Source organism: Diabrotica virgifera, chromosome 4 (genome assembly GCF_917563875.1).
Source record: "Diabrotica virgifera virgifera chromosome 4, PGI_DIABVI_V3a".
In the NCBI taxonomy this organism is placed as follows: Eukaryota; Metazoa; Arthropoda; class Insecta; order Coleoptera; family Chrysomelidae; genus Diabrotica; species Diabrotica virgifera.
Window position 1 is genome coordinate 204,463,495 of NC_065446.1, and position 16,975 is coordinate 204,480,469.

At 30.2% G+C, this 16,975-nt stretch overlaps 1 protein-coding gene across 1 annotated transcript in view; it reads right to left on the reverse strand.

The window, feature by feature from the left end:
- Window positions 1-16,975, reverse strand: part of LOC114345942 (ATP-binding cassette subfamily C member 4-like) — a 116,395-nt gene that overhangs the window by 89,855 nt on the left and 9,565 nt on the right. The window contains exon 2 of the mRNA XM_050649859.1: window positions 102-225. Coding sequence (XP_050505816.1) covers window positions 102-169 — 68 coding nt within the window. The 5' untranslated portion in view covers window positions 170-225. The remainder of the gene's footprint in view (window positions 1-101; window positions 226-16,975) is intronic.

A 16,975-nucleotide genomic window follows, 5' to 3' on the forward strand; every position in this document is an offset into this window, starting at 1 on the left:
ATATGCCATAGAGTAGATCAATGAGTTTTTTTATATAGATTTAAAAATATAATTAAAGAATCGTATAATCTTACTGACGTAATAATAATATGTTATCTTACCAAAAAAATAGATTCGAAAAAAAATTGCTTCCACTTAGATGAGATGTTTCCGTATCATCATTTTCCATAATTCTTTTAATAGTTCATTTTTTAATTTCTTTTAGCAACTTATCATAAAATATACCTAAAATAAAAATCATTTCATAAATTTTTAATTAATGTTTTAATGACAGGGGAGCCCAAGCAGGGATTTTTGCAGCAACTGTAGATATACCTCTACCATATATTTCGCTCTAAATACAGGGCAGTTCGTTAAGGGGGGAAGCGAAAAAAATCTATCCTTAGGAAAACCTGAAATCGTCAGTTAAGATAAGGTAAGTTAAGTACATGCAAAACTGTGTATATTTAAAAAATCTCACGATTTGAGCGAGGCCTAAGGAAAAGGGTGTCACCAAGTTTCACAAGAAAAAAGCGAATATTTCGCGAAATGAACGATAGATCTAATAAAAATAGGACTTTAGCAATCGTCTCTAGCAACCCCAAAAATTTCCCGAATAATCTGTTTGCATCAATTGAGTCCCGAAAACCCTTGAAACTCCAGATGACGTGTCTTAACAATAACCCCGAGAACCAGGTGCATCGGGGGTCGATTCTGATTGCGTATTTGTGTTCAGTGACCCCAAAAACCCTCTATCTGGCTCTTAATTATTAAATAATATGTATATGTAATAATTTACATGGCCCTTATTTTGACATGTTTATACACTTTTATGTGTATACGTTTTTGTATAGTAAAGTTTTTTTGCTGATGTCATCTTTAACACAATGCAAAAAATGCAAGTCTCTAGGTGCTCTATTTAAAAATCGATTTCTTTTGTGCTAAATGCCCTGGTTTAAAGAGACATAGACAAACCACATCAAATATTAAAGTAAAATGCAGTTTTTTTTTTATTTTTTTATACTGCTGATACCACATAAATTGATTTCTTTTAAACAACAATTATTTTTTTAGAAAAAAATTGGGTTTCCCTTGCTAATGGGTTAATTAATTAAGTTTTCCATGTAGCCCACGTTAAAATTTATACCAGTCTATTATTTCGGCTTTTCATAATATTTCAGCTAATAAATGCTTCTTATACAACGAAAGTGTCTCCGTGCAATTAATAAATTACTCTTTTCCGAACAAAATATTAATTACCAACAGAAAATAAATTATGAGTCTTCACTTTGACGACTTCATTCGCCATCAACCTCTTTGAAATTTCGTTATCAGTCATCTCTCTTCCAAAATATTAAATTATTTTAATTTTGTATTTTGTCTAATTCGTCAACCGCTCTCGTTTGATTCTGCACATCCACAGTTATAGAGCTATGGCTTTTCCGTACAGCATAATAACGCAGACTCTAAATGTAATTCCGCAAAATTAATGAGGTTTAATTTGGAACAATAATTTAGGAAGAATAAGTGTCAAATGGAATGGTAGACGTTGTAATTAAAGCAAAATTCTCGCGTTGGGTATCGCGCACTTGATGAATTTGTAATGAATTTTATTATCATTCAGAGACGGAATTCAAACAATTACCAATATCGATTTTGAGAAAAAGCACATTGAGTTCTTCCTACAAAAAATTCTAAAACCAAGACAATAGTACACTGATGAACCAAAAATATGTAAATGAAACATTTATTTTACGTCCTAAATTGTAGAGAAAATAGTAGAAACAGAACAGGAAACATTATTGGTGATCAGGACCATATCGCCGGTCCGGAATAAGAATGACGTAACTGCAAAAAGCCAAATTTCTCAGGAGAGCAAAAAAACGATTTTTAAATATTTAAAATAAGGATTAAATGAGAAGTAATCGTCCAGAATAGTGTTGTCCAAATGCAAGAACAAGACGAGACTTAGACAGTCTTGGTCTTGGTCTTGCACCAATACACCTGGTCTTGGTCTTGGTCTTGGTCTTGATATTGCACTCCCGGTCTTGGTCTTGGTCTTAGTCTTGCAGCAAGAGTCTTGCAAGTCTCGCAGTTACAAACTAGTATATTGCTATTTATTAAACGTTACTTTAGATCTTAGAACAACGTAAAATTATAGGTACATTTTCAGCTTGACTTAACATAGACATAGTAAAAACTAACCAAATTAATAAATGTTTAAACAAATCACATCAGGTGGGGTTTGAAGCTACGATCTAAACTATCCCTGCCTATACTCTAACTAACTGAGTTATCTACCATGTCCCACGGGAGTCAATCTGTTTCTTAATAAACGTTTGCGTTGAATAACCTTACATGTGCTAAAACATGGTTAAAACACAATAAACCAAATTAATGACATAAATTTGACTGTAGTAAAGAACATTATCTGTCTAGAAAGGGACTGATGGACTGTCACATTATATGAAATGAAATGGAATAAAAGAGTTACACAATTTGCATTTATTCAAATAAAAATTAAAAACAATACAAAAACTAAATTACAGAAGAGTAGGTAAGCACTACGCAGTAGCTTTGACATTATTATTGGTTGATATTAATTTTTTTTACCAAGAATTAATACAAAGTAATACATACAGTTTAATTAAATAACATTTATACAGAGTGAGTTTTATGTATGGAACGCTTCAAATTTCTCGGAAACGGCTTGAACGATTTTTATAGATTTTGGTGGGTAAAGGTCTTCTGATGCGGCCGATATTATAGTGGTAATTACATTGTTGTCAGATCTTCCGTTTTTCTGAAAATTTAATGAACTTTCGTATTTCAAATACGACACCCTGACATTTCAAACATCCTGTATATTTTTTGCGTTTTGAAACATAATAAATACTGATTATTTTTCATGTAACATTCCCTCTAACTAAATGCCGTAATTTGTGAGTTATTGATATATGTATTTATTTTAAAAAAATTAACAAATTATTAAAATCAATTGTTTCAGCCCGGGCATACATTTTTTAGGTGTTTTGAATTATAGGGAACAAAAAAGGTGATTTGTAGATTTGTAGATCTAATTGCACACTCTGCACAAAGTTTAAAAGTACGATGTTTAGTCTTTGCGATGTGGTATTTAGATTCCTACTAACTGATCGAGGAAAAACGATCGAGTGGGTGTCCTTAACAGTGGGTATGCTAATCGTATTATATTTTTTATCAGCTTAGGTGACATATATTTAAAAAGTTTTAATGCGATATTATTATACTATCGTTGTCGGAACACAAAAAGATTATTTTATGAAAGGATAGCTATTCTCAACATCTAGACAAGTATAATTAATTTCAGAGCGCAGGCGTTGTCTGCTAGGAAAAAATGTACAAACTATTTTATTTTTACATTTTAATAATTTGTTACGACCTCTGAGTATGTGTCAAATAAATATGTCAAGTGTTCTTTTAATGGATATTTTGATTCGCTGTGTATGTTTATGGTATTGTTTATAATGCGCATAAGTCAAATTTTCCAAATTTTCCAAATTTTTCTTACATATTTTTTTGCGTCTCATAGTCTCTAAGCATATATCCGAACTATATTCCCTAAAATGACACTTAATCCTAAGACGCAATTGCAAGACGCAAGAGTCTTGCAGGCTTAGTCTTGTTCTTGCTCAAGTCTTGCACGGTCAGTCTTGGTCTTGGTCTTGCTAAAATAAGGCGGTCTTGGTCATGGTCTTGATCTTGCGAAAACGCAAGAACAAGAAACGCAAGAACAAGGCCAAGACTGCAAGATTAAGAACGACTTTGGGCAACACTAGTCCAGAAGCATATGGCGTTTAGTATTATAATGATGGTTTTATTTTTATCCCTATTGGCTCGAATTTCATTATCTTAATTGAATCTTCCCATTTTCAACCCTTTTTACAGTTGTGTCATTCTTCATCAAAAATTTGGAATTATTTAAAATAGTTATTAAATAAGGAGTAATAGTCCGGAGCATCGGTATGGCGTTTATTCTTACAATGATGGCTTCTAGTTTCATCCCTATTGGTTCGAATTTCATTATCTTAATTTGATCGCAATAGGAATACGATCAGTGGGAAGACCACGAAAACGATGGAACGACAACTTACTAGAGGCACATTGAAAAAACAGGCAGTCATGTCTATACAAAAAGAAGGAGAAGAAGAATGTGATCTCCCCATTTTCAACAGTATCTGCAGTTGCGTCATTCTTGATCTTAAAATTTTTCTGTAGAAAAAAACTATTTTTATGTACTTAGTATGCCGTTTACTCTTGCAGCGATGGCTTTTATTTTCATCCCTATTGGTCCGAATTCCATTATCTTAATTTAGTCTCCCATTTTCAACCCTTCTTACAATTGCGTCATTATTCATGTGAAACAAGGTCTAAAATGGTGGATAGAAAATTTTGAGGATAGACTAAATAAAAGACGTTAGATGAGGTTGCAAAAGCAATACAAAAATTTAAACAAAACAAAGCTCCTGGATCAGATGGCATACCTTCTGAAATTTTAAAGCATGGCGCAAAAAATCTGGGTTTTTGTATAAGTAGAACTGGTTTAAAACAGGTAAAACTACCAGAAGACGGGAACGTAGATATAGTTAAACCTATTCACAAGCGAAGAGACTTGTAGGAGATATAAAAGGAGACTAGGAGACTTGAAAGGAGAATTGCACCAAAACAATGAAAATTAGGTTTAGTTGTACCTTTTTAATTTTAAATTTAACTTTAAATTTTAAGAAAAACGTATTTTATTGTTTTTATTCTTATGGTAAAATTGTGATATTGACATTTTCCTTGTCATCAAAAATATAAAGTAATACCAAAATTAGCCATTCACCACCCATGGTCGGTATCTCGAAAAATAAGCGTATTTTAGGAATCAATAACGTCGATATTAAAAGTTGCCTCACATGGGAACTTTTAATTGTGGAATAGGTTACAAGTTTTGAACGTTAGAATACGAAAATGTCCCATTGAATTGAACTACAGAACTTCCAATTGATTTGTTACCCTTTCAATAAACTCTCATGAAAAAATCAGACTGCTAATTACTACCAACATAATTCTTGTCATTTGACATATTCGACGTGTTGGACATATCAAAATACCCAACATGATTTTCGGACAAACATTTTTTCATATAAAGTTTGCTATTGAATAAACTTAAAAACAACCTGCTAGTTTTTATGATTATAAACTTGTCAGGATGACACAATACATAATTAAAATCACGTTCCACAATTAAAACTTCCCCTTTTCTAGTGTTCTCATACATCAAAGTTTGTCCGACTAGACACCGTTAAGCTATTAACGAATTTTCAGCTTGCTATTAATAAACTTTTTTTGGCACGCGGGATCCAGATCGGTACTTGTATGTTGTATGCTGATAATTATTACTCAATTTTACCTTTGGCCAAATCATTATTCAAAAAACAAATAATTTATTGTGGTACCCTGATGTCCAACACAAGAGGTATTCCCAAAACGATACCTTAAAAAATGAAAGAGGGAGAAATTTGGGGTAGTCAGAACAACTCCTTATGTGTTATAAAATGGATGGACAAACGGCCAGTTCTGATATTGAGTACTGATCCAACCAATACAACTATCTTAACACCAACATGAAAGCGAATCTCGCAAAGTGTGCTTGTATTGAAACCAAAGGCAATTATTGATTACAATCGAGCAAAAAAAGTGATCAGATGAGTTCTTATCATTCCGTTTTAAGAAAAAATTTAAAATGGTACCTTAAATTCGCCTTTGAATTTTTACTTAAAACAGCTATTGTAAATGCCCGGATTGTTTATAACAAGATTAGTTGTTCCACAAAATTATCTATAATGAAATTTAGAAGAAGATTGGGACAGAAGTTACTTCAGTTGCACACGAAGACACCACTACTCACTCTCACTCCCCAAAGAGTTTTATATACTTTTGTTAAACCGTCAGGATCTGGAAAGAAACGGAGAAGACAATACAAAGGCAACTATCATAAATTATGAGAAACACATTCAAGCAAACAGGCAAATAATATACGTAGTGACAAAAGTAACAAGTTTTCGCAATGAATATCGTGGACAACCAGGAATGTGTTTAACGTGCTTTAATAGCATTCTTAAAAAATAGTTTATTTTTATGAAGCTGTACTGTTTTTGAAGTTACACTTCTTTAGTCACGAGGGTGAATTTTGACATTCCCTGGTGCATGCGCACATCGACAGTATGGTATTAGTCGCTACATCTTTTAAGTTATGTAGCGCAAATAAGGTGCGCGTGAAAAGAATATATTATTAGTGTTTTTAGTAAACATATTTGTTATAATTTTTATGTCTGTGGATTTGTATTCCTCCTAATAAGTATTATTGACAATATTTATTTTCAATTGATGTATCTGTCACCGTGATTGTAATTATGTCCAAGAAATGATCGACTGAATACAAAAACGGTGGTAGCTGATCGGTAGAGCATTCGCCTAGGGATCGAGAGGTCCTCTTTTCAAATCTGGACAAAGTCATATCCCTTTTTTTTTAAATTAGTTTAATATTTAAATGCAATATAAAAAAACTGTTTAAAGTAGATAGGTATATTGATTTCGTTGAAATCATAATATGAAATTAGATTATATTATAACAGAAGTATAACTTCTTACGTGCCTACGAAGTACACACACATTCTTTTTTGTTTAATAATTATGAACATATTTTTAATTTACTTATTGTTCTGTTTTCAAATATGATTCATACTAATAAAATATTAAGAAGTCTTCGGACTTTTGATGTTTTAATCCAACTCTGTTGAAAAGAGTAGGCTGTCTTGACACTTTAAAATATTCTTAATATCCGACTGGCACATTATTTGGCAAATAATGAAATGGTTTCGAAGTCAGTTAAGTATTTGACAAATAACAACCTAAGTAAAACTATGGTTACCGCAATTACTTTACGGCTATTGCTGGTAAATGTACGTATTTGAAAACTAATTAATTAAAAATTCATTCAAATTCTTTGCATATAAAGAATAATTTAGTCGGACATTAAACGTTAAACGCACCACGGGTATTATAGATAATAACGCTTTCGGTGAACGTATATCTCTCGAACACCATTGACCTCAAGCATTATTATCCTTATAACACCCTTGGTACCTTAATAAATGTAATAGGAAACATGATCAAAACACGGATGACAATGGTAAGTTTTTAAAGGTTTTACTTTTAATAATTGACCTTAAAATGCAAATAATTATTTATATTATAGAATTGTCAAAATGCAAAAACTAATTACGTCATTACTAGGGAGCGGATTTATATGCGATCAATTTTGATGAAATATGCGCATATATATGCGGTAAAAAATTACGAAATATGCGCAAGATATGCACAAAAATTCAAACAATGCGCATTTCGAGAAACCACAAATTTTCTGTTTTATTCTATTCTAAGGGGTTCTTTTATAGGGGGGGGGCGGCAATCTTATTTATTATCTTTCAAATAAAATCATTTTTTTATAATATATACAATTTATTCACAGTTTTTACAAAAACTGCTAGCAATAGTTACCTACTTAAAATAAAACAACAATATCACTATAAATATATTATTATCTTCGATTAAAATTCACTACACTGTGTTTTTCCAAATTCTTTACGAGGAAACATATTCTTTGATTAGATAAAATATTTTTATAACTTGAAACACTCCTTTCAACATCAATAGAAGTAATTGGGGCGTATTTAAAATAACTTTCCGTTAGAAAATCGTAAAACTATGGTTAAAGGTGTAAATTCTCTTAACAATAGAGGATTTAAAAGAATCACCAGAATTATAGGTACCTAATAAATATAATAAAAGTAAATAAAATTCGGCTTTCCGGGTAAACCATCCTTCAACACTTTAACATCCTACAATAATTTTATAACGGGTTACTATAAGCACTATAAGTACTTTGTGTAAAGATCGGGTATTTTCTAAGAAAAAATGAAAGGCAGTGAATGAGCCGTCCTCTTCAGGTAGTTCTCGAATTAATAGATACGTCAGCCTGTGCGGGGAAATATTTTGTGTCAAATTAAAATTTTTTTTATTTTTTTTGGACTTAAATGTTTTTTAATAGGCACAAAATATGCATGTTTCTTTAAAAATGTGCAAAATTTAGTAAAGTTCTCAAATATGCGAAATATGCATGCAATATGCATTTAGCATAAAATCCGCTCCCTAGTCATTACCGTGTCATTATGGTGTTCACGTCAAGCTACTAGTCCCGGGGGGCCGGTAATGCACAGTTCAGTGGTTTACATATTTTGGGAACGCAGTCAACTTGTTAACCAATACTCCATTTACCCTTATGCGACTGTTTCATCTTCCAGACTTTCTCGCATTACCTCTTCAGAATAAGCGTTAAATAATAGAGGTGATAGTATGCAGCCTTGCCTGACTCCTCTCTTTATTTCCATTTCTTCAGATGTTTCTTTTTAATTCTTACTATTGCTCGCTGATTGTAGTAGAGGTGTGTTATTAACCTTAAATCTCTTTCATTTAGGTTTCTATTTTTTAGAATTCCCATGAATCGATCATGTTTTACTTTATCTAACGCTTTGTGGTAGTCTATAAAACAAACGTAAAGAGGACGGTTAACATCAAAACATCTCTGTGTCAGCACGTTGAAGGAGAATAAAGCCTCTCTGATACCCATAGTATTGCGGAAAATTTATTGAGTGTTACTAATATCCGCCTCGAGTTTAGAGTGTATTCTCGCGTGAATAATTTTCAACAGAATTTTCAAGGTATGCGACATTAAGCTTAGGGTTCAATAGTCACTGCACTCCTTGGCATCCTTGGCAAACAAAGTTTGCCAAAGAAAGTCCATGCCTTTACACATTTTAAAATATTTGTTAATTTTAATCTACCACTGACAAAACCATGTTGTTAATGCGGAATAACGTTCTCCCGTAGTAAAAAAGAAGATAACTCGTCACAAATTATCGCTTCCATACCTTTACACATAGTTTGTTCCCTTTTTTATGAATAGCTGTTACTGATGCTTTTTCACATTTTAGGCAATGTTTGAGTTGTAATAGAAACAGACATACATAATTAAAGATACAGGAAAAAGTATTGTCCTTTAAAATAATTTATAAATTAATAAAAATAAATTGTCTCTATGTATCATTCGATTTTCCATAAGCTGTTGACTTAGAGTTTCAACTTCTATATTCTCACCCTTTGACATTTTTAAGAAAATATTATGTGATCTACGAAACCGCAATACACGAGTATATAATCAGATTACCATTAACAAGTTTGGAAAAATGTAATATTATCGAGTATTTTTACGTCAATGTCAAAGCAGCTTTAAACTTAGTTATCGAATAATACGTGAAATTTCAGTTTATTTTGTGTCACGTGAAAATAGAGTTGCCGTATGGTATGTGACAGATGTTAAGCTACTTTAATTTCAGAAGAACTAGAAAATTACTATATATGATTGACAAGTATAAAATAATATTTATACTCTGGGCTAATTAGCAAAATTCATGGAAAAGTTATTTACCAGCAATTTTATCGAATTATAAGATCCTATATATTAATAATATAGGTATGCAAAGTCCGCAGATAATGTGCTACTTTTTTTATAAACAAAATAGCGCCGACAAATCGTATTTTTTTTCAATTATTGCTCTAGAACTCCGAAGATTTTAACTTTACAACAAAAACACTCAAATAAAAATTCACCGCAATTAAATTCTGCATAGAGATGTGTTTTTCACGATTTGCTCCGACAAAAATTTTCCTCGGAAAATGCGGGTTTTCCTAACAAAAACTCTAATTTTAAAATAAAGCTTTAGGTAAATAATTATTAATCAATTATTACTATGACATATTACTATGACATATTATTATTATGACATAAAAGCTTTCTTGGTATAGATTGTAAGTCCAGAAGCCGGTGAAAATTAAACGAATATTTTAGCAACAATTCAATTGTAAATTAACAATTTACGATCGCAATAATAACCAAAATAATCATGATACATTGATCAAAGTTATAAAGATTATAAATATGAGATGCTTATTTAATATTTTATCGACAAAATATAAATTTTTCTTTTTTTTTGCATAATCTTTGAATTTTGAAAAAAATAGTTATAATACGCTGGTCTAATTAAAAGGTTATTTACCAGCAATTTTATTGCTGGAATCGAATTATAAGATCCTATATATTATTAATATAGGTATGCAAAGTCCGCAGATAGTGTACTACTTTTTTTATAAACAAAATGGCGCCGACAAATCGTATTTTTTTCAATTATTGCTCTATAACTCCGAAGATTTTAACTTTACACCAAAAACACTCAAATAAAAATTCACCCCAATTTAATAATCCTACATAGAGGCATGTTTTTCCCGATTTGCTTCGACGAAAATTTTCCTCGGAAAATGTGGATTTTCCCAACAAAATGTCGAATTTTCAAATAAATTTTTTGGGCCAGTAATTATTTATCAATAATTATATAGCTTGGTGAAATAAAAGCTTTCTTGGTATAGATTATAAATTCAGAAGCCGGTGAAAATGAAACGAATATTTTAGCAACAATTAATTGTTAATTAACAATTTACAGTCGCAATATCAACCAAAATAATCATGAGACATTGATCAAACTTAGAAAGATTATAAAGGTGTGATGCCTATTTAATATTTTGTCGACCAAATATAAATTTTTCATTTTTTTGCATAATCTTTAAATGTTTAAAAAAATTGTTATAAACAAATTAACATTTCTCAGAAATTGTTTATTATATTCTAATTTTAAAAAATACTTAAAATGCATATTTCATAGGTCTTGAAAATGAATGCTTTAAAAAAATTTTCCAACCATTTGTTTATAATTTGTTTTAATTGTTTCAAAGCTTAAAAGTGAGTCTATGGTACAATCTAATTACTCGCAAAGAATGTCAAAAATTAGTGCAATGGTTATATTTTAATCAAAGATTAAAAATACTTTTTTTGTAATTTTTAGCGTAAAAATAGGCCTGATACAGAGTCAGAGCTAAAATGTTGACTCGAAGCGACCGACACGTAGCATACATTATTTATTATAAATGTCGTCTCGCGGCCGGTCGTCGCTCCGAGTGAAAATTTTAGCTACAGTAGTGTATTAGTCTACTTTCGCGCGTGTAAATTCCAAAAAAATATATTTATAATCTTTAATTAAAATATAACCATTAAACTGATAATCGATATTTTTTTGAAAATAATTAGCTTGTACTTTAAACTCACTTCTACGCTTTGAAAGAATTAAAAAAAATTATAAACACCTTAGTAATCGTATGTTTATTTGCTGTTTCATAACTTTTTTGCAAATGGTTGCAAAAGTTTTAAAGCATTCATTTTCAAGATATTTGAAATGCGCATTTTAGCTATTTTTTAAAATTATAATATAATAAAAACTTTCTGATAAACGTTAATTTGTTTATAACTATTTTTTTTTAACATTTAAAGATTATGCAAAAAAATAAAAAAATAATATTTTGTCAACAAAATGTTAAATAGGCATCTCATATTTATAAGATTTCAAAGTTTGATCAGTGTATCATAATTATTTTGGTTATTATTGCGACCGTAAATTATTAATTAACAATTGAATTGTTGCTAAAATATTCGTTTAATTTTCACCAGCTTCTGGAACTATAATCTAAACCAAGAAGGCTTTTAAGTCACCAAATTATTTAATTATTGGTAGATAATTACTTATCTAAAACTTTATTTGATAATTAAAGATTTTGTTGGGAAAACCCGCATTTTCCGAAGAAAATTTTCGTCGGAGCAGATCGGGAAAACACGTCTCTATGCAGAATTTAATCGCGGTGAATTTTTATTTGGGTGTTTTTGTTGTAAAGTTAAAATCTTCGGAGTTACAGTGCAATAATTTAAAAAAACACGATTTTTTGGCACCATTTTGTTTATAAAAAAAGTAGCACACTATCTGAGCACTTTGCATACCTATATTAATAATATATAGGACCTTATAATTCGATTCCAGCAATAAAATTGCTGGTAAATAACTTTTCCCAAAAATGGCCTATTCTCCGATAATCAGCCCAGACTTTTTGACAAAAAAATATGTACATATGTTATGGTAGGGGAGAAAAGTATGCTAAATTTGCAGTCATTCGAGCGTTATGGGGACCTATTGGATTGTGGTTATTAGGTCCTAAAACCAAAAAAAGTTAAGTAAAATTTTCCATTTTAGTGGGAAATTTCCATTTTTTAATTTAATTTTCCATTTCCAACAATTGTTTTTCCGATTATAGCGACATCTATCCATAACTCGAAAAAATGTCTCGAATAAAAGTTGCTTATTTTTATGTAAGGAATCCATATCTGCAATAAAAATTTGGGGGTCCCATTTAAGATTTTAAAGTAACTCCCCACCCCACCTCCGTAGGGGGTCGTGTTTAGTACCATTCGATAGATTTGTCAAAAACATTTTGAAAGTGTATTTTGCAGTTTTTCGATCTGATGTTCATTTTGCGAAATATCGCAAGGTTTGTATTTAAAATTTTAAATTTACCCGCCACTCCTCTCCTTGGGGAGCCTTGGGGTAGATATTTTTTTCGGACCCCCTTAACGAACTTCCCTACGTTAGGGGGATGGGTACGTGTTTTCGGCTGCAATGCTATTCAAATGGGGATTCGTTTTTTTCGAATCCTGAGAAAACTAATATACAGTATGTCCCTGTAAGTTGTATCCATATGGAAAACTTTTTTATTATTGATTTTACGAAAATAAGTTATTCCTTATAAAAAGCTCTGCATGGTCCAAAACCTAAGATTTAATCATCAAATATCAAATTTTTTTAATATTATACGAGGTATGTCAAAAAGTTTGAATTTCACTCAAGAGTAAAGTAGCTTTATTTTTCGTAATATTGGAAATTGCTATTATGAAAAGTTGTTTGGAATTAAAAACTATATTCTAATATGCAATTACATCCTTCTAATTGAAAAAAATTTTTTCTTGAGAAATTATCGATAACTATCATTATTTTTTCAGTTATTTCAATTCTGATAACTCTTTTATTAATAATTTTACGAAAAAAAGTGATTCCTAATAAAAAGTTCTGGATGGTCTAAAACTAAAAATACAACCATTTTATATCAAATTTTATCAATTTTATACGAGGTATGTCAAAAAAGATAAATTTAGATCAAAAGTAAAGTACCTTTATAGTTTAGAATATTTCAATTAGAAGGATGTAATTACATACTGAAACATAGTTTTTAATCCTAAATAACTTTTCTTAATAACAATTTTCGATATTGTGAAAAATAAACGTTTTTTGCTCCTGAGCGAAATTCATATTTTTTGACATACCTCGTATAAAATTGATAAAATTTGACAAAAGATGGTTGTATTTTAGATTTTAGACCATGCAGAACTTTTTATTAAGAATCACTTTTTTTGGTTAAATTAATAATAAAAGTTGGAAAGAAATCCTTTGTAAAAGGTATAAATTTTTTTTATTAAAAATCCCTTAAAAGGGCTACATCACAACAAAACGTTTTCGATTTTTATAAAAAATCATCATCAGTGTTCGATCTAAAAATAAGTATAACCGATTTAATGAATATAAAGTTATTATTTAAATTTTGACAAAGGTTAGAGCAAGTTGGTTATACTTACAAACTGGATGCTAGCTGAGCCACAAAAGAAAAATATCTGGGTAAAAACCCTTTACATATAATATAGATGCCTTAAAAGTGCATACTTCGATAAAAAGGCCTGTGATGGTCACATGGCAAACAGGATAATGCCCTAAGGTAAGGTATACAGGTTTCCCAACACGTGGGATCCAAATTGAGTTGATCACATTTCAATGACTTAATGGCAACTGATTGCAAAATGAGTGATGTTTCTGAAAGGTGTCAAAAGAGAGATAGACAACGTGACGTGGAATTTACCCTGTATTACGACAGCCAACTAATTGTTAGTAAAATATTTAATGAAAATTTACATAGTAATAACAAACATCAACAAAGTTATGGCTATAATTACATTTAAGTAAGTACCTTGAATATGTAAGATGAACGTGAAGTATGAAATGATTTTTATAATGAGAAATAGCCAGAATCTATGCAGCCATCTATACATGTTCCTATTCTAATTGAAGTAAGTTCAACTGTGCTGTGGAAAATTTGATTTACTATGAATTAAAAGGAGTGTTTGGTTTAATTGTACCAATGGCAGAGTAAATTAGAGAGTCTGTAGTAAATGGAAGTCTGATATTAAAGTAGTGTTGAAATTAAGATAAGTTGTATGAGTCACAGGAGGAAACTGATATGATATAATGATATGTGAATTAATTGGTTAAGGTACCTGAGTGTTGATATTGGAAGTGAAGAAGAATATCAATTGAACTAATAACCTGGCAAAAGTATGAGGTCCTTTTATGTAACATAAGCATCTAGGACTAAACATGTTTATAAAATAGGGATTTTTTTTCTATTTTTTATTTTTTATACCAAGTTATCGAGTTGAATTGAAAAGGTTTAAAACTGGCTGGATGTATGAAGGTGTATTGGAAAACAAGCAATATGTGTAAAATTAGAAGGTAGTGAATAATTTGTGATTTGATATCAGAATTGTTTACTGTAATGAGGTGTGATGAAAGTTTTAATAAAAGTGATGAGTTTTAATAATAAAAGAGTTATCTGAATTAAAATAACTGAAAATAATGTTAGTTATCCATAATTTTTCAAAAAAAAATTTTTCAAATAGTAGGATGTAATTGCATACTAGAATACAGTTTTTAATTCCAAACAGCTTTTCATAATAGCAATTTTCAATATTGTGAAAAATAAAGCTACTTTACTCTGGAGTGAAATTCAAGCTTTTTGACATACCTCGTATAATATTCAAAAAATTTGATATTTGATGGTTAAATCTTAGGTTTTGGACCATGCAGAGCTTTTTACAAGGAATAACTTTTTTTCGTAAAATTAATAATAAAAAAGTCTTCCATATGGATACGACTTACAGGGATATAGGTACTGTATATTTTTGAAAAATTTAAACGCAGAATGAAAGATTGCGTTATTAGCGAGGACCGAAAGTCCCTGAGAACTGAGAACTTCTATAATGTTTATTTTAATAAGTTACAGGGGTGAAAAACCAAGAGAAAATTTAGTGTGATTTTTAATTTCAAATATCTCATTCAGAATAAAATTTTTATTTATTCTAAGGGACGGACAATGTCCGTGGTAATATTTTCCAAATCTGTCGACTTACAACGCGCTCAGTCGAATAGAATATTGTCAGCATATTGTCAGTCAGACAGTAACAATCAGTGACAATTTTAAATATTTGACATGGCATCGGGAATATTTTGAGTTGTTGATTAAATAATATTGAAATATAGTGTATTTGATAAATAATTGATTTAAGACGTGAACTTAATAAAAAGTTATTTATTGTGTATTGTTTGTGGAAGATCCAAGCAGAGAATAGACCAGGATAATATATCCTCTGATCCAAGTATTTTGTTGTAAAAGATGTTCAAAATTATTGTAAGCGTTCCATAGTAACAATATATTATTAAAAAATCACTTTATCACTTTTCCTCTTTTATCGATTGAGTATTAGTTTTTGTTGTACATATAAATTATTACAATCACTGAATACATAGTTAGTGAAAAAATTATCACATTTATTAACTGAATTAATAATTTGCAATTATACAAATAACAGTTATCCAAGAACATTCAAAAGCCATCTTATTTTAAGTTAATGATGACGTTTTTAAGTAGAATGACATTCTATTAGTAGGTAATGTTTACATATCCATACCAGTGTGAACTTTACTACACGTAATTTGCCGTGTAAATACAGAAAAAGTAGGGATAGTCGTAAAATTATTGCGAATTATGTACCGATGGCCTTAAGAGCCTATATAATAATATGATAGAGATACATCTGCAGGGTACCAGATTTCTCCCCATATGATAATCTGACGCTGAAAAAATCCCCACTTGGGCTCCCCTACCGTTAGAATTCTTCACAATTTAAAGAACATTTAAAATGGGTAAATGGTTACATATCTAATAAATCTAACGGAAACATATTATATACCAATAGTAGTCACTGAAGGTGGATATGAACTATTACCTCCGATTTCGTTGAAGCTCCATCAATTTGCATGAAAATTGGTGAGTGGTTAGAGGATATCTCAAGAAACAAAGGTGTTATGGTGCCAAATTGTGCTTTTACCCTGGAGGTTGATGCCACACCTTTTCGTGAAAATTATTTTATTAAAAATAACCCCATAATTCGATAGAGGGACAAGTTTCAAGCAAAATTTGTTAGATAAAGTTATTAAAATAAATCAAAACTTTTTGAGTTATTAAAGATCAAATATTTTAATTTTTCTTGAGAAAAATGCATCTTTTTAACCAATTTTTCATCAATAACTCAAAAAGTGTAAGTTTTTGCAAAAAAGTTATTATTATCAAAATTTAAGCTAATAAAAAATTAAATAAATCCGTTACTACAAAAACCTTTTAATGTTAACTAAAAGTGAGTTATAGGCAATTGAATGTATATTTTTTCGGCGAGTAAAAAACTCTAAGTATTCAAGCTGAAATAACGGGAAATTGATGCATTTTATAACATAAACTTATTAACCATTTGTCAAAGTACTTCAAAATATCTATCAAATGAGCCCCGAACATGTTGATATCGTTAAAATTTATTCTACAAAATTTTTCCAAAATTTATCTTTTAAAAATTTTTTAAAAAAATGTTATTATTTTTTTTTATAACTCCGTTCGTATTTACGATATCAGGTTCATCTAAAAACTGTTTGAAAGTTAATTCCAAGTGCTATTTAAACGTGTTGAACCTAATCTTCTAAACCCCTTAAAGGTTAAATGACCCCGGTTGCATGGTGCCCACAGTAAAATTTAAGATTTAAACGTT